The 25660-nt window shown below is 33.8% G+C and overlaps 1 protein-coding gene across 1 annotated transcript in view; it reads right to left on the bottom strand.

Moving 5' to 3' along the window:
• LOC118276607 (zinc finger protein SNAI2-like) overlaps positions 1-25660 on the bottom strand; it is an 88937-nt gene that overhangs the window by 21563 nt on the left and 41714 nt on the right. Inside the window, exon 2 of the mRNA XM_050704220.1 lies at positions 6978-7112. Coding sequence (XP_050560177.1) covers positions 6978-7101 — 124 coding nt within the window. The 5' untranslated portion in view covers positions 7102-7112. The remainder of the gene's footprint in view (positions 1-6977; positions 7113-25660) is intronic.

The following is a 25660-nucleotide window of genomic DNA, read 5'->3' as shown; positions in this document are numbered from 1 at the left end:
CGTCTTGAGTAGTGAGTATACACGTCATCGTATCAAGATGCTATGAACCGTATTTAGATGTTTGATTTAAGGCGAAATTCTATTGCAGGAATATTAAAGTGATTTTAAAGTTTTGAATAATTTCAATAGCTTTTTATTTGCGGCTCCGAATGCTAACATATTCGTAGTCACATGTCTAAGAATCTTATTATTCCTATGATTAAGGGGTTTAGACTATAAAACATCACGCTACGACCAATAGAAGGCAGCCAGAACGGGTGAAACCGCACGAAAGTAGCTAGTATACTATATGCATCATATTCCATAAGGGTAACACATACAATACGTGCACTACCAACCCTTTGGGAAATAAAAGAGGTGATGTCACATATACATGTACAAGTTGTTCCTATACTCGATAGATCCTTTCTTTCGTTTCTTGGCCTCCAGCCAACGCTCAGTTTCCTTATAAAAGCGTGAAAAAGATCCGCTATTTTATACCACGAAGTCTTTTTGCTAGTCTAATACAAAAACCAATTTCACATTTTAGCTAAGTGAAGTAAAAATCAAGGATTTGATATGAATACTGAATTATATATTCCTAGTGTCTGCCTGTCGCCTGTCTTTGTCTGCGGTTCCATCCAAATGTTTCAATCTTTCGTCCCGTGAATATTTTATTGAGCTGTCTTACAAACGTTTTCCATACTTTCTTTGTCAACCGCTAAAAGATTTTTTTAATTCAAGCGTAACTGTCTGATACGTTAAGCTTACTAATATTTAAGTGCAATAGTAACTTCCTTCTTTACGCTCATACATAATACTTAAAAGTATGAAAAGCACATAGGCTATATTCACGCGAGCTAAATAAAAAGCGGTTCTTATTGTGTTGTAAACCAATAAATACTATCTCTATAGATATCCGATCGGTGAATACGTATACCGATAGGTGTAACGAATGTTACAAATCGAAATAAGAAATTTATATAAGCGAAGACTAAATTAAGTTTGTTCACCCATTACACCTATAAAGAAAAATTAAAGAATCAATATTAACTCGAAAGTAAAGGACAAAAGATCAGGTGTAAGAAGAATTCCAACAGCCGTTTTACAGGTGGTCCATAAAAAACAAATTGTGTTAAAACACATTTTTCTCTTTAAATAAAACGAGTCGTCCACTACGAGTATTTACACTTCGAAGTCTGTTCGCTTTTTGTTATTACCTCAGTAAATTCTTGTTGATAGCAAAACGCCCCGAGTTATACAAGTCAAGGGGAACGCCATTAAAAAATTAAAACACCGGACCGAACGGGTTACCTTTATTAAATGCACTTAGCACGTTTTTGTTTTTCTCTCTCCCTGAAGCAAGGCTGTTTAAGTATTTTCTGTTCCATTATCTGAGAGTCGGGGCATCGACGAAGTATCGAACTCTTTTTTCAATATCGATTATCCTTTCACCTTTATATTGGTTCGAACGTGACCTTAGATTGAGAAGACTTTAAACTAAATACTATCGATAAAACATTTTTTAAACTAAAGGGTATTTGAGACAGTGCCGTGTTTAAAATTATTTTTGTGTCTTGTCCACTTTTCTTTAGCTTATACAAGTTATGTTCACAGTTTACCATCTGTATAATATGGTTATTTTAATTTTTCTAAGACTATCAATTAGAACAAGTGTGTATTCTATATTATAACTAACGAGAATGCCGTCAAAGTATGCTATTTAACCACGTAGTATTTAATTCTCGTTCTAGTTTACTCACCTCGAATAGTAAAAAGAAGATAACTCATAAATGAAATGCTATCCGGCTCATAGCGTCAACTTAATGAACTGTTTATTTCAAGAAAGACAGTAGTACTAGTATTAGTCTAGACTCTATAAAATAATAATAAAAGAATTACGATGTTCTTTAAATTATATTATGTCACTATGTAGTTATAAAATAGATAGTAGTCGTATATCGCAGGTAATACATCCACACACATACGATAGATAAATGTATTCTATATACCGTACTATTCTCAAAGGTAATAAAACCGAGCTACACCAGTGAAAGAAATCATCAATCATCCAGGAAGTTTAAATCAAAAATGTATACAAACGAGAAACCTGACCTTTATAACGTATAAAGTTGAAAATTTTAATCCCACATGTATGCAAGTTTAACTGAATTCACAAGTTCATACGAAATATGTGTCTAGAAACTTTAGCTAATACATCTTCATGAAATACATTTGGATGTAGTAGTTCTCACCTGTCGATACTAAAGCGCCAATATCAAGATTTTGAACCAGACTTAGATATTAAATCCGAGAAACAGCTTGATGGAGCACTTGTATGTGCAATATTCTAATATGTAAAGCAATTGGAAAGCACTCAAATATCTCTATCACGATCGGTTTAGTTCTGGGGAACCTCTGCTTAAAGGCCACTTTGTGAACTTACTCGTATGCTATCAAAGAGCGTATGATTTTGTACTATATTGTTTATTTAGTTATAATAAGTTAAAATGACTTATACCTCTCTTAAATTTTAAGATACCAGGATACCAGATACCAGGAGACCATCTTAAAATTTATCTGCCACTTTTGTATCCCCATACATAACGACGTTTTAGTTTACACCAACCTAAAAGTGACACCTAATAGTATAAGCAACGGGTAAGTTTATGTTCTACTTCTCCCTAAGTAAGATTTAACTTAGATATAGTTAAGGAGTGGTTGGAAAAAGGTACTTATTAATTTGAATTAAACTTTGACTTCAGTTATCCAAAATGAATCACAGTGTATGTTATCGATCATTTCAATACTACACGTATTTTGTTTCGTCTCAATATACAAACTGACATGTCGTCGTATTACGTACGGTACCAGTAATAACTCGCCTCCAAAATACAGTTTCGAGAATGTGATGATGAGAATTCACTGGAACTCGTCCTGTGTAACGTATTTCCATTTGGCAATATTTCTTTTAATTAAATTTTCCTTGTAGCGACATTTTCGTAGAACACAACAAATATGATGATATATATGTTGCCACACACGCCTTCTTTCTTTTCGTAAGTAAAAGAATTCACATGATTTCTACGAAATGTATCATTTACAAGAAATTGAGAAGAGAAATTCGAAGCACGTCGACAAGAAACTAAAAAGTTCCAATGATCTAGTGAACCTTATTTTATTGAGAACGATCGAATGTATTGAGACGAAACGGGAGCTCGCCACTTACAATTTAAGATAGATTTCATTTGACACCGCATTGCGTTCCGTAGCGCCGCGGACGATATAAATCGAATCGTTTTTTAAACTCGATTTAAAATAGTTTCTGATTTATCGAATCGTCGATGCCACCGGCAATTGAAGTTAGGGGTGGGGATCTTATCTTATTTCATTATACCAACGAGATTTTCCATTTATGGAATTAAGACCCTTTAAATACAGATTAATAAATTTTGTGACTTAGCTTTGATACAGTGCTTATTCATGAAATTTTTGTACTAGGTAGGCTATATATAACTTATTTACACATTATATAAGTCTTAAGTATAAAAATAAAATGGAAACAAGTCAATGAACGACAGTAGGGCTTCAAGAAATCTGTTACTGACAAGTTATTTTTAGTTGAAGTATTGTGCTTCAGTTTTAAACACGATTTCATAGCTCAAAGCCAATTAGCGTCAGTTACTTGTTGCCGCCTCTCGGATGCTTGGCGCGTTCATTTATTTAAAGAGTTACAAAACTTTGTGCGACGCTCAAAGTTTATAGTTCCCGAAACAATTTACAAGTGCTACGGTGCTACAGCTGTACGTAGCTCTAGTACGTCTATACACGTAGACGCTCACTATTTATTTTTACACGTCGTCTGACTTAAGAATGCATAAACATTCAAGTTTGGCAGACTGTGAAGTGGCAATTAGTCGCATCGCATCTCGTAAGGAGAACACTGAATATCGTGAAGATAAAACAATTAACGAAATGAGTCTACATAAACATGAACTCGCTCTAAAATTAAAAGCACTTACTTCGCAGGAGTGGAGCGAATAACTCGGGCTGTGTGTAACTAGTCCCGGCCGGGGCACGAGTGCAACACCTCTCTAAGCCCTCAGAGAATAACATACAAGACACTCGTCCCATGAATAAGTAAGCGGAATGCTCACCTCGACGTATTTATATCAACCGGTGAAGTGTAAACAAGTCACTTTATGTCTACTCAAATGTTTTAAAGAAAATATTGGCTTTTAATGTATTGGATGTACGACGGTATACATAATTTTTTAGCTTTTCCACTTTTCGTATTTATAAATGACACGAAAACCTGTTTTATAACTTTGATAACTGTACTGCCGTCATGACAAACTGCCTACAATTGCAGTAGCCAACATCCTAAAATACCCAATCAATGTATTTCTACTCACTATTGTATAAAACTATTTCACTCTAAAAACTACTTATCACTCTGAAACTGCACCTAAGCTTCCCAATAAATCCAATCCTAGTGTCCAATATGTCTAGACTAACACATACATATAGTGAATCTCAATCAAACGTCAAATTCCGAAATTCTATTCTGCAACCTGTCATTAGCATCAAGGGAGCCCAGTGTCTAGGGCTGACAGTTACGTGGAGGCAAGTCGATGCGACAGCCCTATTGTTTCCGTTACGTCAATCTCACGCATTGTAATTACTACGTTCAAAATCACATATTGTATCTGAGTGCTCGTCCGCTCGAGGCGGTACATGGAATGTCCATACAACCCCTGATATTCTACCTCCACATAAAACAAAATACTCACGTCTGCGTGTTTTTATTAAAGCTTCCAGGTCCATATTCCAGGCTTTTTTAAAGTCCATTCTTTCCATTGTGCCTCATGGGCGTGAAATAATCAGTAAAAACAGACCGATCCGTTTGTCTACTCTGTCCTGGTTGAATAAATTTTCATCTCATCGATTTTCTTTTGTATCAATGAAAGCCGTATGGAATTGCAAATTACATTCGTCATATTTTTGCAATCTACGTCTGGTTGCTCTCGATAATAAACTTTGTAACTTTATATTCGTATCTCTACGTATTTATTATATGCGATGGGATAATAATTATTATCCGACTACCCAAAAGCAAAAAGTAGCTACGCTGCTCTAAGTTTAGTACTAAGTTTTCAAGTTTCATTAAAATTCATATACTGATTTCCCAGAATAGATAGCAATCAACTACGTCTATCATTTGAATATTATTAGAATACGTATTAAAACATATTTTCCGTGTATCAGTTATTTGTTCAATGGAAAATGTGAACATTCAAATAGAATTGTTTGTACGAACATTTCAGAGGAGATTGTTTCTTTGTTTCCTACATTTTAGAACGTGCATTTTCTGTACTCGGATTTTAGTTTAACATTCTGAACTCGATACCGTTGAGTGACGTAAACTTGCTTGCTTTGTTTTGATGCACCGCAAACCTATTAACCGATGTTACACGGGGTTGAAGCCTCGAAATTGGTTTTACCGGCAATTTTAGAGATATGTCTGCAGGCGTAAATTTTTACTTTGAAATTCGCGTTGCATTTCCCGACATAATCATTAACAGATATCCAATGTAGACCAACTGATATTGTATTTTAAGATAAATGAACATACATTGAAACGATACATTTGGAAGTTAGTACTGATGACTTAATTGAAAAGCACAGATAGGATGGGCGATATAATAACATGACAAACCTTTTGAAAGCATGCCAACAAATGCCTATGAATATTACCTGAGAACATAAAATGAATCCACTTGTTGCGGCAAGGCGATCTTTGTATGTGAGGAAAGAAAATGTAACTCACCGCTTTATTTCTTCTTTGACATCGGCACACACTAATGTTCATGAACAATGTCATCAGATATGTAGGTAGCCATTTTTTAATGGGGCTCACAGTCCGACATACGCGTAATTTATTCATATTTTTTACCACTGTGTTGCATTATACGAACATGATAAGTGCTGTCCTAACACAAATCATTCTTTCTTATTCGGTCTCATAGCTTACATGTTTATATTATGTTTATAAGTTAGTAAGTTATTAATTTCAATGAAGATTTTCCTTAAGTCCTCCATACTTTGTGGGCTTCAAGAGATACTAGAGTAACATAAGTTCTTGTATGAAACATGTATACAATGTAGATGAAGTAATGTTCTGTACAGTCGGTTAGACAATCAACCTGTTGTATGTGCTCCGCCTTAAAGCAGACCCGGTCGTGAGTCGTGCCCCTACATTATTACTGCCACAGAAACTATGGCCCACCTGTTAGTCATCCAAAATGTTCGTGTTAAATTCGAATGTACATAAATATGTAATACAGCCGGTAGCAATTCAACCTACTCTAATTTCTATTAGATTTTCAACTTTATTTTTTAATATAAAATTGAAATTCTAATGAAAAATTGTTCAGATTATTATAGGTTGACCTGCATTGATCTATAACGCGTAGCTTGTATAGAAGCCCTACAAGCGACTATTACGCGTTGGTCAGCAACCTCGCAATTTCGCATACAAATTGGACAAGATTGTGCGATGCAACTCGCGTGAGCGATCGGTTACCGCATTGCATAACGCTAGTTTGATTCACGCATGAGACCGTGCTATACATTGTTCTGAATACAGTCGTCTGTAGAAGATTTGTGTTTGTAAACTTATTCACGATGATAGTAATAGAGTATGAATTTAATTATGGTCTATTAAGATTAAGATAAGAAGTGTGATAATTGTCTATTATTTGTATACTTTGTGTGCACTACTTAAAGGGTGACGAACTAAATTCACAGCGAACATAGCCGTGTTTCTAGCGTGTATTGTACTAAAACTAAAGTAAGAAGCGTTACCTCCCTGTGAATAGAAAAGATACGCAAAACTTTCGAGCCACACTCACCTTGAATTTTGGATTTGCAACCTTATTCGTTTTTTGGATAAGGCTCATGTTCTCGTAACTGCTGACTTTAAAACTAAGTCCTACCTGTTAGGGCTGAGTGTTCGGCGGGGCTGTAGCATGGCGGTGCCACGCAAGCCTCCGTGGGGCTGCACGGCGGGGGACCTTCATGGCGCTGCACACATTTTTTTACCATATAACAGCGCGGCATGGCGGCCCACGCTGTAACAAACAAACCATCTCATTACTACATTGATATATTTAAATAAATAAGAACTACCAATAAATAAACATTGTTCGGGTTTAGATGAGATACATATTATGTATGTCCGATGTACGTAGATACACAATAACGACACATAAGAATATTCTTTAAAGTTTAAAATTAAAAACTAAATGTCTCAGGTAAATAAAAAAAAAGTTTTCTTTAATATATTATTAGACAATAGAAAACGGTTTTCATTACACTGAATATCAAATTACCGTACAATATTCAAGCCAATCGCCATTTGCTTGTTATCATGATTTATCATTCCGATTCCGAATGACCATCGATATTAAATACGTTACAAATGAACATCTGAAATGAACAATCTATTGTTCTAAACCGTTTCCATTTCCCGTACATTTGCTTCGGTAATTATTTAATTGAATTACATTTACTCAATATGGTTTGAACGCAATGATAATAATATAATTTTACGTAATTACATTATGCATATAGGTTAACTAATGTTACTTGTGAATACTGTAGGAAGGAAGTCATCAGCGCATTATTAATTATGCATGGTGACATACTAAGACTTACATAGATTTTCAAGATATTTTTTGAAGTATGTAAAAGCGGATTTTTTTATTATACAAATAGCTGACCAGGCAAACAATTCAAACATTCTTTTCTCACATTTCAAACCTTCCCTGGACGCTCACGGATAATTTAAGACACGTCTCGAATTCTAGCGGGACTAACGAACAGCAATCGATTGTTATACATATATAGAGATAAGTGATTTGGCAAAATGTATGCCCCAAAGTATTTTCTTACAAGTAAAAATAGGGTGATTCAGAAAATAAAAATAGTTCCAATAAATCTTAAGTTACTTAAACACAGTGAAATTGAATAAGTAGTTGAATAGATAGCCAGCAATTATTTCCCATGATTGGCCTATATTACAGGGAATTGGGAACGCAAGCCTTCTGCGGAGACCAGGTCACGAGTGTACAGTGTCTACGTATGGGAACGTTACCAAACACATCCATCATATTCACAAACACGCATGGAAAAACTTTAATGTCTATAAGTCAGGGTTTGTTCTCCTTACATATACGGCCTAGTTTCCTTAAAAAGTTGGTTAAATATTTTCTACTGTTTGTGTATCGTCTGATGGTCAACGTTCCCGTAAAGTATTTAAGCCTGTTGCTTAGATCATGAGGGTGTTGCTGATGCTAACCATGTGAGAATCGAACTAATATTATAAATGCAAAAGTTTGTATGTTGTTTGTTACTCCTTCACGTAAAATCGGGTGAAGGGATCGAGATGAAATTTGGATCAGGAGTAGATCTGCAATAACACATAGGCAACTTTTTATCCCATGGGAACGCCGGCGAAGCCGCTAGCAGAAGCTAATTTTATACGAAGCTATCTTTTCCGTGTTAGTTATTAACTAGGTATATATCTATTACATTTCTGTTAATAGCCTCACTTTGTATAGCAAACCATAAATTAACCAGTGAAAAATAGGTGTTACAATAGCATTTATGTGCACTTCTCTTCTGCCTCATACTGAAAATTGAACAGATATTTAAGTGAAACGAACAAAATGAGCATGTGCGAGTACGAGGCTTAATGTCCTTTGTTCGTGCATTAAAATTTGACGTAAACACAAACCAAACATTCCATCCAGTCTGTCGTGCGTTCTCTTAGTTCCCGAAAATTAATACGCTTACACTAATTGAGAGCAATGTGCCACGTTTTAATGAGATATATTGTTGTACATACGAAATGAACAACTAAAGTTATTATTATTTTAATGCGTGACGTACAATTGTCTGGTTCGATGACCTGGGAAACGCTGTTGGGTTTTTCGACTGCAAGTCGCGGTAACAGTACGGAGCTTTGAGTTAATTAATGAGGTGCCTATATTTTGCTTTGTTTCTTAAGGTGCACAAAACATATTTACCGTTACCCCACATAAGGGCTTATTCTTATATCTTGTGTTCGTTTACATATTAATTGAGTTCCTTTAACAACATATTTCTGGTATAATCTTGCCCTAATATATTGGTAACAAAGAAACGAACTAACAAATAAACAGTACAAAAAATTTGAAGTAATCCTCGTACACACGTAATCAATGAAACAAAGTCTATCAACAAAGCAAAGCAGTAGTGATTGGCTCATTTTGTAACTGAATATTACATACAAAATGGTTCAATCGAAGCCATTTCATTGTTTGTTTGTTTTCCAATTGTCGTGTCTATTATACAAAGAACGATTGCCGTAATTTATCAATTAGGTACTGTATCGTCTAATCAAGTAATCATCTGTTTACCTGCACTATTGACATCGATTTTCTTGGCGCTGACATTTGTATTTTATTTAAGCAACAGCTCGACCCGGCTTCGTTTGAGAACAAGTTTTTGATAAATGTAAATGTGACACAAAATTTTCTTTTATAAGTAAACATTTTTGCCTAAATATTGAAGAAAAGGATTTATCTAATTTGTCCACTCATGGAAAAGTTAAGCGCAAATAAAAATTGTACAGGTTAAGTTTATTTATATATTTTATAGTGTTGTGATGCATTCATTGCGGATTTAAGTGGATATTTCCTGCACTATCTGACTCTTTGCCTGCCTCTTAAAAGATCTTTTCGGGAATTTGGTGACTATAATATTATTAAATTAATTGTAGTACCTGGGTATATTATATTTTGCATTACTTACTAATGCTACTGCTTCGTTGACTGGCTCCGTAAAGCAATGCTTAAAGTACGCGGTTTTCCAGTTCGATACACGAAACAAGATTAAAGTATGTAATTCGTAATTGATTTTTAATTCGGATATTAGATCGGATTCTGGAGTTGTCACCGGAGAGAAAGACAAAGTAATAGTTTTGAGAAAAAGATTTTTGCCTCTGCCTTTTATCATGAGCACTTATAGGGAACACAACGTTTAACAGTTATTTTCTTTTACAGTATTACACATTCCAGAATAACTTCATACAAGCAGAAAGTATGTAGCTATTTACAGTAACATAAGTAGGTAGCACTATAAAAAAAAGGTTCATCCATGAAACAAATAGATGGCGCGCTTCTCCTTACATTAGCGACCATACGCGATATATAAGACATTTTTTTTAATATAATCTCTGATTCCAGCTAGTATTAACTACTTGAAACATAAGCAAATTTAACTGACTTACTTTAATATAATGAAAATATAAAGTTCTAAAACGTTGCTCTCAAAATAAACTAACAGGAGATAAGGCTTGCATTGTTTCAGAGTCAAGAAGGCTTCAAGTAAATGTTTTAGTGTTTTCGTTCACAACCAGATGGCGTTGTCTTGTTTATTAGGACATGACAATACGACTGAAAACCTTCCCTAGACGCTTGGGTAAAACTAGTTCATTTTTCTTAAATAAACATAATTATATGAGTATGTATTTATAACTAATGTGTGTGTGGTTTATCAATAGTTCTAATGTAAGGAATGGTATTATTAATAAAATTAATATTTGTATTTATATCGTTAATAATAACGCAAACAAAATCAAAGCCAAAATTTGTCATTACAAATAGACCGAGAAGGCACTTTTGAACGTCAAAGCAAATATTACAATATTAAAAAAATATGCGTATAATTTGCTCATTCCAAAGTGTAGATACCTATAGAGAAGAACGAGCAAGAAACTCAATAGGTTACTCTTTTTCAAACATGTCACTTTATTCATGTATTACTATTTAGTCAGTCAAGAAAACTTTTCATTCAGAACATAAGAAACTATAATTTAGTCCTCTTCACGAGAATAGCACTTTAGCAGCAATCCATTTTACTGAAAGTGTTGGTACATCTTCACCTCTCTGCCGTTACAATAGAGTCGAATTTACCGAGTAAATAACTCCATGGTATTGGTTACTGTCAGGTAGTGTAGTATTTATTTGGCGTGAACCCAAACTGTAGTGTCGGCTCCCGATAATCCCGCCTGCAAAGTCAATACAATGGACTTGGAGTGAGAATACAAATGCACCTTGTATAAAACTAAAAAGAGAGGTTAATTTACCAATTTATTCGCTTGTTTCGGATTGGTTTTAAATAATTTTAAATAATCTTTGCTTTAACTAAGTGAATAATCTTATTGATTTTGTTTTATTCATTAATTTTACGTTCAATTTAGAAGTTATTGAGAGGTTTAAATTAAACTAGTCTACCTATCTCCAATTTCATATAATGATAATCATATGACAAGTACTACGTTTTTTATATTTAATCACAAAATCGAGTCTTTGGATTTATTACTGTAATAAAACTTAATAAAAGCAACCTTCTTTTTTCTATCTAAAACCTTTTCCTAGGAAAAATACTACGCTGAAAACTAATTCAACAAACCCGGTTATAAACAATAATCTTTAAATACATATACTTATAGATATAACTAATTTAATCTTGCATATAATTAATCAGAATTGAAAACATCTTAACTAACCATTTACAACCACATCTCATAACCAAACTACAATCCGAATACACTAGTAATCTCCAAAATAATTATTATACGTGTACATATACAATGTATAAGGGGCTGGTGTCAAAGGGATGGAGCAACAAGTTGACGTGTGGCCTCCGTTGACCCCACGCTGAGTGCACGATGACTGCAAGACAAACTTGTAAATGGATCAGAGACAGGAGCGGCCAGACGTAAGGCAGTACAGGTCCGAAACTTAGTTTGTTAGTTAAAGAAAGGCTAAATGGAAGTGCAGAGTGTATTCCTCTGATGTATTGGTATCTTGCTTGGTTTGGTTTTGGTATTTTGAGATATCTACGTGTGTCGGCTTTCATTGGGTATCAGGTTAGAAAGATAAAGGAGTTAGTTAAAATTGTCAGTGCAAAAGAGGGGTTTTATAAGTACGAGGTATAATTATTAATAAGTAATTTCTTTCAGAAAAATCCATAATTTAAGAGATCGTACAAAAATTAGATAAAATTACAATACATAAACTGTTCAGTTTTAACGGTACGATCAAATTCTACAATTAAATTGTAAAGTGTGTAGAAAATAAACAGTTTTACTGTACATGCTGAAGCGTGCATCAATGACTCCACCGTAACTTCTAAATTAGATGAACTGTTTTTTATAATTGTTTTCTTTTTTAAAAACACAAACTTTACGTTAAGTCAAAGTATGAAGTAGAGACTAAAATAAAATTTTGTTTACCGAACCACTACCTACTCGTCAACAAATGATTCAGAAATCACGAAATCAAACATGCAGATACACATTCATAAAAAATTTTAGACAACCGTCGGCGGACCGATGCATGGTATGGCAGCAGACGAAACGTTTATTTTGAGTATCAATGGCCCCGGTTCCAGTGAGCAGTGCCTGGCACTTACTTAAATAACACTCATAGGAAGCTCGCTGGCCAAATAACGCCGGCCACCGAGTATTTATCAACGTTATTAATATTTACCCATCGAGACCTGAGGTTCCTCGATACATTTTTGCAGCCCGAAAATACCCATAAATGAAGAACCTCTCTTCGTTTATTAATTAAGGAGAACTGTTGGCAATACAGCTTAACTACGTATTCCGAATTTTTCGCACTGCATGGGAAATGGGAAATGTGTGTGTGCGTTTTGTGTGTTTTGGGCAATACAAGTTCGCTTTATTTATTATTTTTACTAACTACTTTGAACTTCTTTGCATGACACTAAACAACATATTAAACAGCATACAAGTGCAAGAATCATTAATACACAATAGGTAACAAGTCTTGTAAAGTCAAAGCGAAAGCATTTATTAGGTACAATAATTAATCCTCAATTAGGCAGCAGCTTCGAACGAAGAAGAACGAAAAAGATACTCCTAAGTTACTTTTTTTTAGACAAAAGTTTTTTTACAATCTCGCTGATAAATTATTTGATCCTTTACCTACTAAAAACCCTAATTAGAGAAATCTTAACGATAAATCATCTTGCAATAATAGTACATATTTGTAACAGATTACATAACATTATACTGGATCACAATACACCTACAAGTTTACTAAGTGCAGTGTGCCAAACATTGACACCCAGACATAGTGTCTAGGGTGTGTTTCAAATATTTATTGTGTGAACACTACGCAGCCTTCAGTGAATCCATTGATATTTTATGCAAAATAGACGTCTGGAAAAGGAAACGTCTCATCTCGGACAGTTTGTGTAAAAATTAAAAGGAACTATGGTTTTTCATTACATTTTTTGTTTACTATAATATCATAATAACCAACTTTGTGTCAAAAGTTGTCACCCTCGTCATCATCATCATAATCCAGAATATTTCCACGTCCACTGTTTGCTACAATCCAAAGTTGACGAATTGGAGATCAATGATAAGATCATGCGGCCTTTTTTAAAACATCAACACAAATAAATTAGTAGCATATCAGTATAAGTAATCAACATTATTTATTTGTACGTTATTTCGTCACTTATCAGACTTTATATTTATATAAGTATGAATAGAAAAAAAGAAACTCTTCTTCTCCTAAACATCTTCAAACGACCGACCTCAGAAAAAAGAAATCTAAATGAAAATACCTAAACAAAGCACGTTATAAAATTGTGTCCGAAAACAGATTGCGAGCCTTTGAATGTTAAATTACTTTGAAAATTGTACGGAACATAGTAGACTATGTTAATAAATATGAACGAAGAGCTTTTCGTTAATGAATTATGCAGAGAGACATTACGTATTCCTGTTTACGCTACATTTAGCCGTAACAGGTCATTTTTGCCCGTAGGCTCAAAGAGAAAACTCAGAATTTCCATAGGCGAAAATATCAAAGCATTCTCTTTTGATCCAAGCAAAGATACCCAGAGGGATGTGAGCAAGCTCGCAGTTTTATTCTCAAATATTTGATATTATTGCAGACTATGTGAATCGATGACTTTCATAAGGAAAAATGTTTTAGTGAAACAGAATACAAACGATTGGCCATTACCCATTTTCTACTAAATGACTACCCATATAAAAGGTATAAAAATAAATTTTATTATGTTAGTCAAATAATCACAAAGGCGACAAATAAATCTAATTAATCTTATAGTTCAATTACACAATATAATAGTGTACATTTCATTATAACCGAACTATTTCAAGATATTCGACGTTAGTTCAGCAAAACCGAACTCACCACAATAATTGTCGATAAATCGACCTCTAATTTGGACCTATCAAACTCAGAGACAGTAATTGGTGAATTATTTGCACAAACAATTCACAGTTTAAATGATTTATGAGCGTTTGTGATCGGGTTAATATATTAAATATGGCCAAATTTTTATAAGCTACTAGCTTGTGCCAGCGACTTCGCCCGCGTTTCCGTGGAATAAAAAGTGGCCTATGTGTTATTTCATACCATAATCTACCCCTGTTCCAAATTTTATCCCGATTACTTTAGCCGTTTTGATGTGATTGAGTAAGAAACATGCACACAAATCCAACTTTCGCTTTTATTATATTAGTAAGATAGTAAGAAGTAAGATTATTTAAATTGCAATGTACTTATGTATGACCGTATGTTTCGTGAAAGTGAAATCTTGCATTAAAACAGAAGCATATAACTCCAACTAGTTTAGTTTGCATGGCAATGAATACTCAGCAGTTATAAATCTACAGGTACAGTTCTACTAACCCAATTTAAATGATGTATAAACTTGATTTAGGTACGCCTAAGTACCTCGTATTTTTGTCAATTCAGATTAACGTTCTAGTTAGTTCGTTAGCGAATGCTTATCCATGATCACAATCAATACATTGGGTTGGCTGACTCCAGTCTTTAGGACACATAGATTAGTCTGATTCAATGTAATCTGAGACTAATGGATTAGTCTTAAGATTCATTACTGATTGGGAAAGTTAACTAACTTTGATGTATGGTCAATGTTGGAATGTGTCTACTTGTGCCTACTACTGGTAATTTGTATTTAGGTTGTACAAATTGAATATTTGTCACCAACGTTTGATGTTCGATCCAATTGATGTTACATTGGCAGTAATTACGCATTTGTCAGGTCCAATATTTCACGAACTATTTACGCATACTGCAATATTACTAACAATATGTTAGAAAAGCTATTAAAAATAATATTTTACAGTAAATATTAGTATTTATACAAACGTAATTAAAAATACACGATCGAATGCAACGTAAAACAAATCAGTATTCAAACATAAAAACTAGTTTATTCACTTTATGTATAATTTGATACGGTATTTATTTGTACTTGTGGGTATTTGCTTTGAAATATTACTACGGCTATTTGTTTTAGTTGTCTGCACATAAAACATGTTTTCCCATACAGAACGTGTATACATATTACATACAGATAATATTTCATATTACTTTTCACTATTCAAATATAAAACTTCATATTAATGGGAAAATTTAATATAAAATATAACAAGTAAATCGAGAACTATGTACATCGCTGTGTGTAAACTGTAAATAAATGCACTAGATATACACTAGATACTGAGAAATAGAGGTTTCATGAGAAAAAGTACATATAATGTTATAAACTGACTTCAGGCGTTGGTTTCATGGAAAGTGTCTAGATTTACTTGTAGACAAAGTATAATTTAATAGCATGCGAGTATTCATTTAGTATACATATTGTAGTCAACAGAAGGATCGTAACTTAAATGCAGATTACGCCCAATTTTTAACCACTTATTATGTTATGACTTGTATACAAAAAGTTGTGAACCAATTGTCATAGGTACTTGATCGTTCTCTCAACTATAATTAAACAATAAAGGTTCGCATGTCCTCGCGTGTGTCATGTTTTTGAATCGGTGAAATTTATCAGATTATCGTTGCGAACGAACCAATTTTGTCCGTGATAAATGAGATTATCCCCGATCTGTCCCGGATCCTTTTAAACATAGCTGCGAGCACATAATAGCCGCTTATAGGATTGTCGCCTTACCTACACCTAAGTGCCGCTTTAGGCGAAGTTGGGAAAATAGTACCGTAATGATATAATACATGTCAAGTTATTTATTAATTTTATTTTTATTTTTAAAAAAACGTTGCTCCGCATTAGGATTTTTCTTGTGTCGTCGTCTTGTGTCACAAACACATGACAATCAGACCCGAAACAATAATTTGTGGATCACATAAAGATTTGCACCATGCGCGAATCAAACCCGCTACACGTTGCGTGGCAGCTAGTTACTCAGCTACCGCAACAACCGTGCAGTCAGATGTCATTTACTTCCTTGAACTTTTAATATAGAAATTGCTATTCCATTCAAATATATTACCTGTATAGTTAAAGGGAGATATTAAGATACTACACATGTTTCAATAGTTAAATTTAATCTTGTCTCTGAGACGAGTAAATGTTTTGTGACTTAGTGTTTGTTAGTTCGCCTATAATTTACACATGTTGTACCAACGAAATCCATAGGATTTCTCTCGTACCGTAAGGGTAAGTTTACAAAGGCATCGTTGATAGGTTGTGCACAGCCGGTGTAGAAACTATGCAATCAGTTGTGCACAACGAGTCGCGGTTTCGGTTACCCAAAACAAATATTTGTACTGCCTAAAGGTTTAAACCGATCGTTGATTCATGGTCTTGTTAAAGGCGTGCTTGTATTTCTTTGTAAACGAAAACTAAACGGTGCGGCTTGTATGCATTTTCTCTGTTGGTCTACGCAGTCATTAGAAGTTTCATAAAATAATCCATAACTTAATGGTATTCCAAACCGTCTCAAGTCTAAATGTCGCACGCATACAATACAACTTGCAATAAATAGTATGCACCAATATCATTTACAATAACAATGCATAACTATATAGTACATCATGATTACAAATGTAGGTAACTAGGTACCTACGTATAGAGCTACTGAGCGCGAGCGTAATATCACTTGATTACAAGCAATATTATGAATATGTAGCACCTTAATTAAATTAAATTTTAGTGTTAGCACGGTACTAGGATTCACTGTTTATAATTAATTTTGATCCGACAGTTAGCGACTGGACATAGGCGGATCGATATCCCGCAATTTATCTAGAGAGTGTCCCGAACAGCGAATCGAGTTAATTAATTTTAAATCATAATAATCGCGCGAACTGTCATTGTGATCGTGAAATATGAGAATCATAATTAATTCACATCGTAACTGTACGATTCCAATTTCCTGCAGTCGATATAATGTTGTTTCTGCGTAATGCAGGCTGACACATTTTAATCACGTAATGATTTCTTTAAACAAAAAATATTATCAGAATAATATACAACCAATCTCTCTCTTTTCACTTTATGAATTTTAACGTAAAGGGCTCAAGACGTATCGTGATGGGGATGGGTACGGATTTAAATACGAGTCTAAAAATATAAAGTCCAGCCTGCCATTACAGTCCACTGCTGAAGAGAATTTAACTTGAAATATCGACAGCGACGGCGACGTAAGGTTTTATTCTTTTAAGAACACAAGAAGTGCATTACCTATATTTCTGTAGATAGAAAAATGACTTATTTATGCAGGCGTAGCGTGCAGGACGGTGTCCAATGGAGACGTATTTTATAATCGCCGAGACGGAAATATGCTTTTATTCATTTCGAACTAAGTGCAACTGTCCTTTGTTTTGTCAATTTGCAGTGGCTACTGCTCTTAGCGATAATATTTCTAACATTTAGTAGACAGACAATTTACTGAAGTGCAAAATAATTGATAAATCATTTTCCATTTGTTTCACTCTTCGATAATAATTATTTGATAGAGGGCTCCTCTATGCTGAGTGCTTCTGAATTATTTGCAGCCGTAGTTTGTCTATTTTAGAAGAACTGTAGAGTAGTGTTAATGTGTTTTACTATTGTACCTACCACATTTTAGCATTTAAATGTACTGCTAGCTATTGCTGCCTTCCTTCTCTCACTTAGCATTATATACCGAGATAATATACCTACTTGATAAGACAGTAACTCTAGATTATATTCTACTTAATATGACATTAAAAACTATCTCCCTAAGTATGAACTTACTTATAAAAGTGAAGAAAGTTCTACAAAGTCGTGCTGAAAACTGTGGAGAACTCTCCAATTACCTTCTATAGTTTTATAGAAATGACTCGCCGTTTAAGAATTATCCCAGTGCCTTGTCAAAGAATGTGAACCGGTACAAAGCTGTAGTTTTCCTCAAATGCTTCGCATAGACATTGGTGTCACGGTCGCGGTGACATTTTTAAACGTACCTACGAGATTAAACTTTATTGCAAGACGACAAGGTTGATAATGAATTGAAGATAGTTAGTAGTACTTAGGGTTTGTCGATAGCATACGTGTAGTCTAGACTGGCATCTAAATCGTAGTACTGCGATATTTAATTACTTGTGTGGGCGTCTGTTTGTGAATTCAGTTAACAAGTTATACGGATGGTGTTCAAGAGATTGATGTGTTTAATTATAATCGCTGTCTACGATTTAACTTTGGTTAGTTCAATAAGCATAAATTTCATGAAATGTAGGTTTAATCATTTTTTAATTAGTATTGTACGAGTGAAATGTTCACAGTTTGTGTTAAAATAACGCCAAAATAGTTCGTTTGTTTTGTGTTGGAAGCTCATATCAATGCATTTCAATTTTATATTTGAATATCCCATTTGGTATCTGAAAAACTAAACCAAAGCTTCATCAATTCGTATATTTACAAATCAACGTAAAAAAACATAAAAACAAATATAGACTATTAGGGTCTGGGTATCATGTGTATGTAAACTTGTATGGCTGGAAACGCATCCATACCACAGGAAAAAATCATACTCTGGGGCAATGCTTTTTAAACAATAAAAGAACAAAAATAAAATAATAAAAACAAACAAAAAAAATCCACACATTGCTATGAAAATATCGACTGTGCAAAATACGAGCGGTATGTAAACTGCTATAAAGCCCCAAAACCGTCGCGGCACAGTTTAAAAGCAAAAAAATGAAGCAGAAACCTCAAAGTTGTACGTAAAATTTAAACAATCCCACCATTTGATTCGCTTCAGTTATTTTTTATTGAATACCCCGTCAGGCCCTCTGTTGGCCAATAAAAAAACTAGCTCTGCCGGCAAATCCCTAATTGTACTTTTTGTTTCGTAAAAGTTTCGCACCCGATTTTAGGGAAGCTTCCCACAGCAGGATTTGCATGAGTCGAGTTGTTATTCGAAACTTCCATTAATCCTGCAAATAGTGATCCGATGTTTACTAAAATAGGAATCGTTAGTTCTGGATGAATGAACTCTAAACTTTTGTATTTCGCTGCGCAATTAGTTATCAGGCGCAGTTTGTTTTTGCTTCCTTTGCATTAATCCGCTGAACTAACGAACTGAATAGCTGTTGTTTGTTAAAAATTAAACAAATTTTATATTAAAAGAACTAGCTAGCATCAATTCCGTGTAATTACCTGCTACTCATATACGAGGTAGAAAATACCAAATGCACGTCCGTATTGTCCGTACATACGTACGTCCTTTATGTAAATCAAAATATAAAATGCTTTTCCATCATGTTATTGCAATGGTTCAGAATATTATGTGAGAATTGAAATATTTAATTGCATTTTACAAAGAGAATAGTCGACATTCGGCATGGTATACCACATTATTGCAATAAAAAGGTATTCCCATGGCAATGGGAAATGAACATCGGTCATTTTAAATCACGTACCACAAATATTTTACTGCAATTCCCTCTACATTTATACGTTTAATGAGAATGGCGGAATCTGACCAACTAATTAAAAATACCAAATGAAAAGTCAGCGATTGTTTATACTTTGAAAAAGGTAAAAAATCATTTTAGTTTTTATTAGTTCTGTGTGGTAGTTAAGTAGTCAAAAGAATTCAGATAGATACATTAATTACTGAACCATTTTTTTTGATGAAGATACGTGACCAAATGAGAAAATAGCTATCAGTTTTAATGCCAGAGTAGAATAATAATTAGTTACTACCTTTATTCTTTCCGCGGGTGTGATAAAGGTGTGAGATGCATGTATCATGTCATTACCCCCTTGTCTTGTCCAGCCTTGATATGCCACTGGCTAAAAACGATAACTAATAAATAGCTATTGTATTGAATATCTTGTCATTTCCAAATGTGTTCACAAAGAAACATTACGACGGTCTTCTATAAATAATTCAAAGAATCGAAATGTTCAATCTCTAATTTCCGTTGTTCTTATTTATGTTTGTATTGTTTTGAGACATTATTAAGTATAAATACGAGTATGCCTAAGGCAAGGACAACTTTACTTAAACAATACCGGGATATATCATTTTATATATAAGTAATAATAATATATAAGTTAGTTATAAACTATAAATATAAGTCATTTCATTTGTCTGGTTAGATTAGAAATATATTAATATTGTGTTTGTGGTGTTTACCTTTAAGTGAATGTTACACTTTATTTTTGTTTGTTAATAGTTATAAGTATGCATTAGTGTAAACATTCGTTGGTGAACCTAATAAATAAATAAATAAATAAATTTGAATGAAAATCTAAATTATTTTTTGTGCTCAATAAACTGGGATCTTTGTTGCAATCCTCATGGTTTGTAATAAAATTATTATGAAAATAAGAATATAATAATATTTATTATTAGTTGCGTGTCCGACACGATTCTTTATTATTACCCACATATTATTTAAGAAGTACATATATGTGTATACATACACATACGGATAGCAGACACATATCCGCTGTTGTACATACACTGAAATATTTGTTCGTAAGCTTTTTATTGAACAGTAAATACATAGTACATAGTATGTTTTTTTTAAATGAACGTACGTTGCAGTTATTTAAACAATGCCAACGATTGGAGCTCTATTTGTATTTAAATACAGTGTAATGTTAGCTGAGTGTGTGTTTGGACAACAATTATGTACACATACAATAAAATAGGCTTCACTTAAATTCACGGCTGAAATCGAAGGCTCGTGTTACAGTCGACATGTAAAAATCGAATCGGAAGCATCCGCCAGTAGTTCCCGTTTCAGCGAAACTCATCTGTTCAAACAACCGGCACAACTTTCAATATTTAGCCCGGAACACGGATTAATTGAAATCCGTGATAGCCTATCAAAAACGCGGGCCAAAAATATTTCAGTGGGTTTCGAAGTACGCTGTATGATTTTTAGGTGAAGTGTTAATAGAAATAATCCATTTAGATCTGTACTACTATCTAGTGCAAATAGCAATGTTTCACTCTCTCCAACCATATAATGTAATCAACTATGATTGCTAGAACAGTTCATATAGTAATAACTGTAGTATAGTAATAATTAGTGTAGCGTTTACCGTATTAATTATTATTAGGCTCGATATTGCAATACCTTCTCAAATTTGCGGTTGCCTCGGTTGCGCTAGTATTTGTAATTAAATTAATACCTTCAAGATGTCCCACTGAACATTGGTTCCGTCAATAATGTGTCGTAGCGGCTACGAGACTGCGTCGTGTCGCTACATGTAGACTGCTACGCCGTAGATTGCTACGCCGTAGACGTATGTCAAATTTTTCGTAGACTAGTATTATCGTAGCATTTGTAATTTTATATGCCTATTTCCTAAAGAATAATTATTTTATCATTATATTAATATGAGTGCTATTCGTTGATCAAAGTTATGCGCTGAAACGGGTGCTAAATTTAATTAAGTAAAGATGAAAATAGAGAATTTTACAAAATAAATAGATTACATGAAGAATGCTTTGAAAGAAAAGTGTAAAATAACTTGAGATAAGGAAAGCGAGAAGAAAATTAAATGTTAGAGCTATTCTTATAAAATTAATTAGTAATTTTAAAGTTCTATTATTAACTATTCAAAAAGCACTTCCTACGGTTTCACGGTGAACAAAACTAACTGAAAATGAATCCTGAATAAGGTTCTATGCAATTTCTGCACTATTTCACTGATTCTATTGTAATTCGAGAACAGCCTTTGTTACGACAATATTGTGAGTAAGCAGAGAGGGAACTAAAAACCTCTTGTTTGGATTTATATTTATTAAACCTCTATTCACGATAACATAATAAATATTTATCGCTATGCTAGGTTCCCAGTATTTGTAGTGCAACAAGAGGACTGTTCTCTGAACAATGGTTTTTAATGGTTTCTTGGTATTACTGTTCAAAATTATTACAATAGTAAGGTAGTAGAGTCAATAATAAATTAGCTTTTAACTTCATTTGAATTTTTTATTGAAAATTCAATACATATTTCATTGAATTACTATTGCATTTATAATGTCTGTTGTAATTACTTTCAATGTTGTACAATAGAAAATAATATTCAGTTCATTTCAAATTTATTTACGTAAAATAAATGAAGTAGGTTTTTAGAATCTAATAATATAATAATGGTCTCGAAGCTTATAACTATTTGTTAGTACCTTTTAATAAAACCTCTTTGTGATTACCTAGACCAAAATTTATCAGAACGAACAATGAGGGTACACGCACATGGGCACAAAAGGGCACGTGTGTATAAAATGCTGGAAGCTAGAATAATAACCTATGAGCTATTGACGCCATGTAATACCCCCGAAGCGTTATTAACCCCTAAACAATGGCTTGCGACTAAATGCCCCACCACAATTAGCTCACGATGGCTCCGATGTCCCAGATTGATGTAAGTGCACCTAAATGAAAAATAATAGCACTTGTACAGTCTGCACAGTTATTAAGTATGTAAGAAAATAAAGAATGCTTTAGTACAGAAACCGTAGCTATTATTATACTAAATTATACATATTTTAAGTAGTTTTTAACCAAGCCATATTTCATGTAATTGGTTGATTAGTTACTGTTTCTGTACTGCCAATTTTTTTATTCTTACCTGCCTACTAAATGGCTATGCTAACCGTACCTATGAATAGATTGGGCTAGAAAGTGACAGAAAGAGTATTAGAATGAGAAGGAATGTGACGCCACCATCGAGACTAAAAACACGTTTGATATCAGCCTTCGCAAACATTTCATCGGAGTGTCCGACTAGCGCACACATTGACAGTAACACACACGCGCTCACCAAGGATTTTCGCCACGTCCGAAATTGATATCGCTCGGTGCATCAACGAACGTCGGACGCCGGTAACATGCGCCCGTAGATGATTAACGTCCGCACAGAGATATCCCCAATGCAACGTTACAAAGACTTATCCTTTCGTACCTTCCATGCAAATTTTCGCAATACGGTACTTAATTAAAATAGTGTATATGCATACCTACTAATATGAACCTATATAAAAGTTCAATGTTAGTTTTCCAAACACTAGTTGTATACAAAGATATATTATACATGTGATTCATACATGTGGCCTCATCTAGTTATTTAAGAGATTGACGTGTAAAAGAGTTACATTGTAATCTATTTGCAAAAATAAATATCATTTATCACTTATGTAATTTATTCTAAGTCCCTATATGCCTAGAATTAAACATTAACCAATTCATGGACATTATTTCATCTCAGTTCAGCTGGACTGAGTACTTACACAAACAGCACGGTAATTGCATTTCAATCCAGTTGCTTATAAAGCATTTATTGATTCTATGCACCAGCGCATGTAAACACATTTTCCGTTTACTTGAACATGTATTAACTACTAAGTAATGCTTAGTACAAGCAGCCGCATTAGTTTCAGATGGGAGGAGCAATATACATACGTTATTGCTTAACTAATCTTAAACTATGCACTTTGCAACTGAAACTTTCAATTTTCTGTGCTCTGTGTTCAATACTAACATCGCTTGAATAAGCATACAAAAACTTCGTACCTAGAATATATTCCCGTTTAAACTTTTTTTCTTAACGTTGCCCCACTCTAGGATTTTCTTTTGTGTCGTGGGTGCGTTTACAAACATACAAGTTCACATACAACAATTTGTGGATCACACAAAGAGTTGCTCCGTGTGGGAATCGAACCTGCTACACGTTACACAGCAGCCTAGCCACCGTGCCAACCGTGTAGTCAATTAAATCCACGGTATTCATTTAAAACTTAAAATATGCAATTATATTGCCACAAATGAATCTTTCAATCTTCAACCATTTTCAATGAAAGCGTTCGTATTAATTACGTTGAATGGTAAGTACGTTTCGATTCAAACGTGTAGCTCTTATTACCGTTCAATTTGCTTTGGTCGATCCACTTGTAAGTACCGTAGAGTATCAGGTACTACCTTTATTCAATAGCTGATTAATAAAGCTCTTTTTTAAATATTGTATTCATTATTTAATAAATGCTATGAACGGTTCATAAGTATAGAAAGATTATTTATTCTATTTTATTCGCGCGCTTGTTTATGAGAGAGTATCATTGTCAATACTTTTTATTCTTTTATACTATTGAAGCAACGTTTATTTATTTACCCTCACACAATAGGGTTATAATTTTAATGACTCATTATTATTTTAATGTCCGTATTGTAGATTATTTTAAAATAGACACGTATATTTTATTTGCTTATAGAAACAAATACTTCCGAAGATATGTCGATTTGAAATATCCCGTGACGTTACTTCTAGTTAGTTATATTTTATACGTAGCCTAGACATATTTAGTCCCACTCTTAGAATTTGATTCGTTTTATGTAAGTATTGTTATCTTATAAGACAAAATAAAAAATACATGTCAAATATTTTTATTTACCTAACTGACGAACTAAATAGACTTTTATGTTTCATACCCCGTCATCATCCCATTACAAACGTTTATTACCTTGAAATATTATCTGGATTTAAACACAATAGTAATCTTAATCTACAGTATTGTAAACACGATAAACTTGGCTAGACTCAACAGGCGTTAAATTTTTTATTAACGAAGAAATTCATTTAAAACTTTATTAAGTAGAAAAATCGTAGCCTGCGGCTCCACAGAAATATTCCCCTTCCTCGTTGCCGCAAGAATTTTGCAAATACCGCTCTTAAAGCTCACTTACATCGACTAAGAAACTCCGGTGCATAATTTCATCCTTTTAAAGCCGATGGTATGCTGGGCTTTGTCATTCAGTGAATTTATTGAGGATTTTTATTAAGTAGACGAGCGGTGGCTAAACCGTTCGCGGCCAGACTCGACTCCGCAGGCGCTAATTTTTTTATTAACGAAGAAATTCATTTAAAAATTTATTAAGTAGAAAAATCGTAGCCTGCGGCTCCACAGAAATATTCGCCTTCCTCGTTGCCGCAAGAATTTTGCAAATACCGCTCTTAAAGCTCACTTACATCGACTAAGAAACTCCGGTGCATAATTTCATCCTTTTAAAGCCGATGGTATGCTGGGCTTTGTCATTCAGTGAATTTATTGAGGATTTTTATTAAGTAGACGAGCGGTGGCTAAACCGTCTCGCGGCCAGACTCGACTCCGCAGGAATTACCCTTGATCATTTTATTATTTTTATTTGATATAAAATATATTCCAACTAGTTTTTCTCGCTACCACATACTTTTCAGGTTTTATAATGTATAAATAAGACACATCACATCAACAACCTCTTAT

The sequence above is a fragment of the Spodoptera frugiperda genome, chromosome 25 (genome assembly GCF_023101765.2).
Source record: "Spodoptera frugiperda isolate SF20-4 chromosome 25, AGI-APGP_CSIRO_Sfru_2.0, whole genome shotgun sequence".
Lineage (NCBI taxonomy): Eukaryota > Metazoa > Arthropoda > Insecta > Lepidoptera > Noctuidae > Spodoptera > Spodoptera frugiperda.
This window is presented reverse-complemented; position numbering and strand designations above follow the sequence as displayed.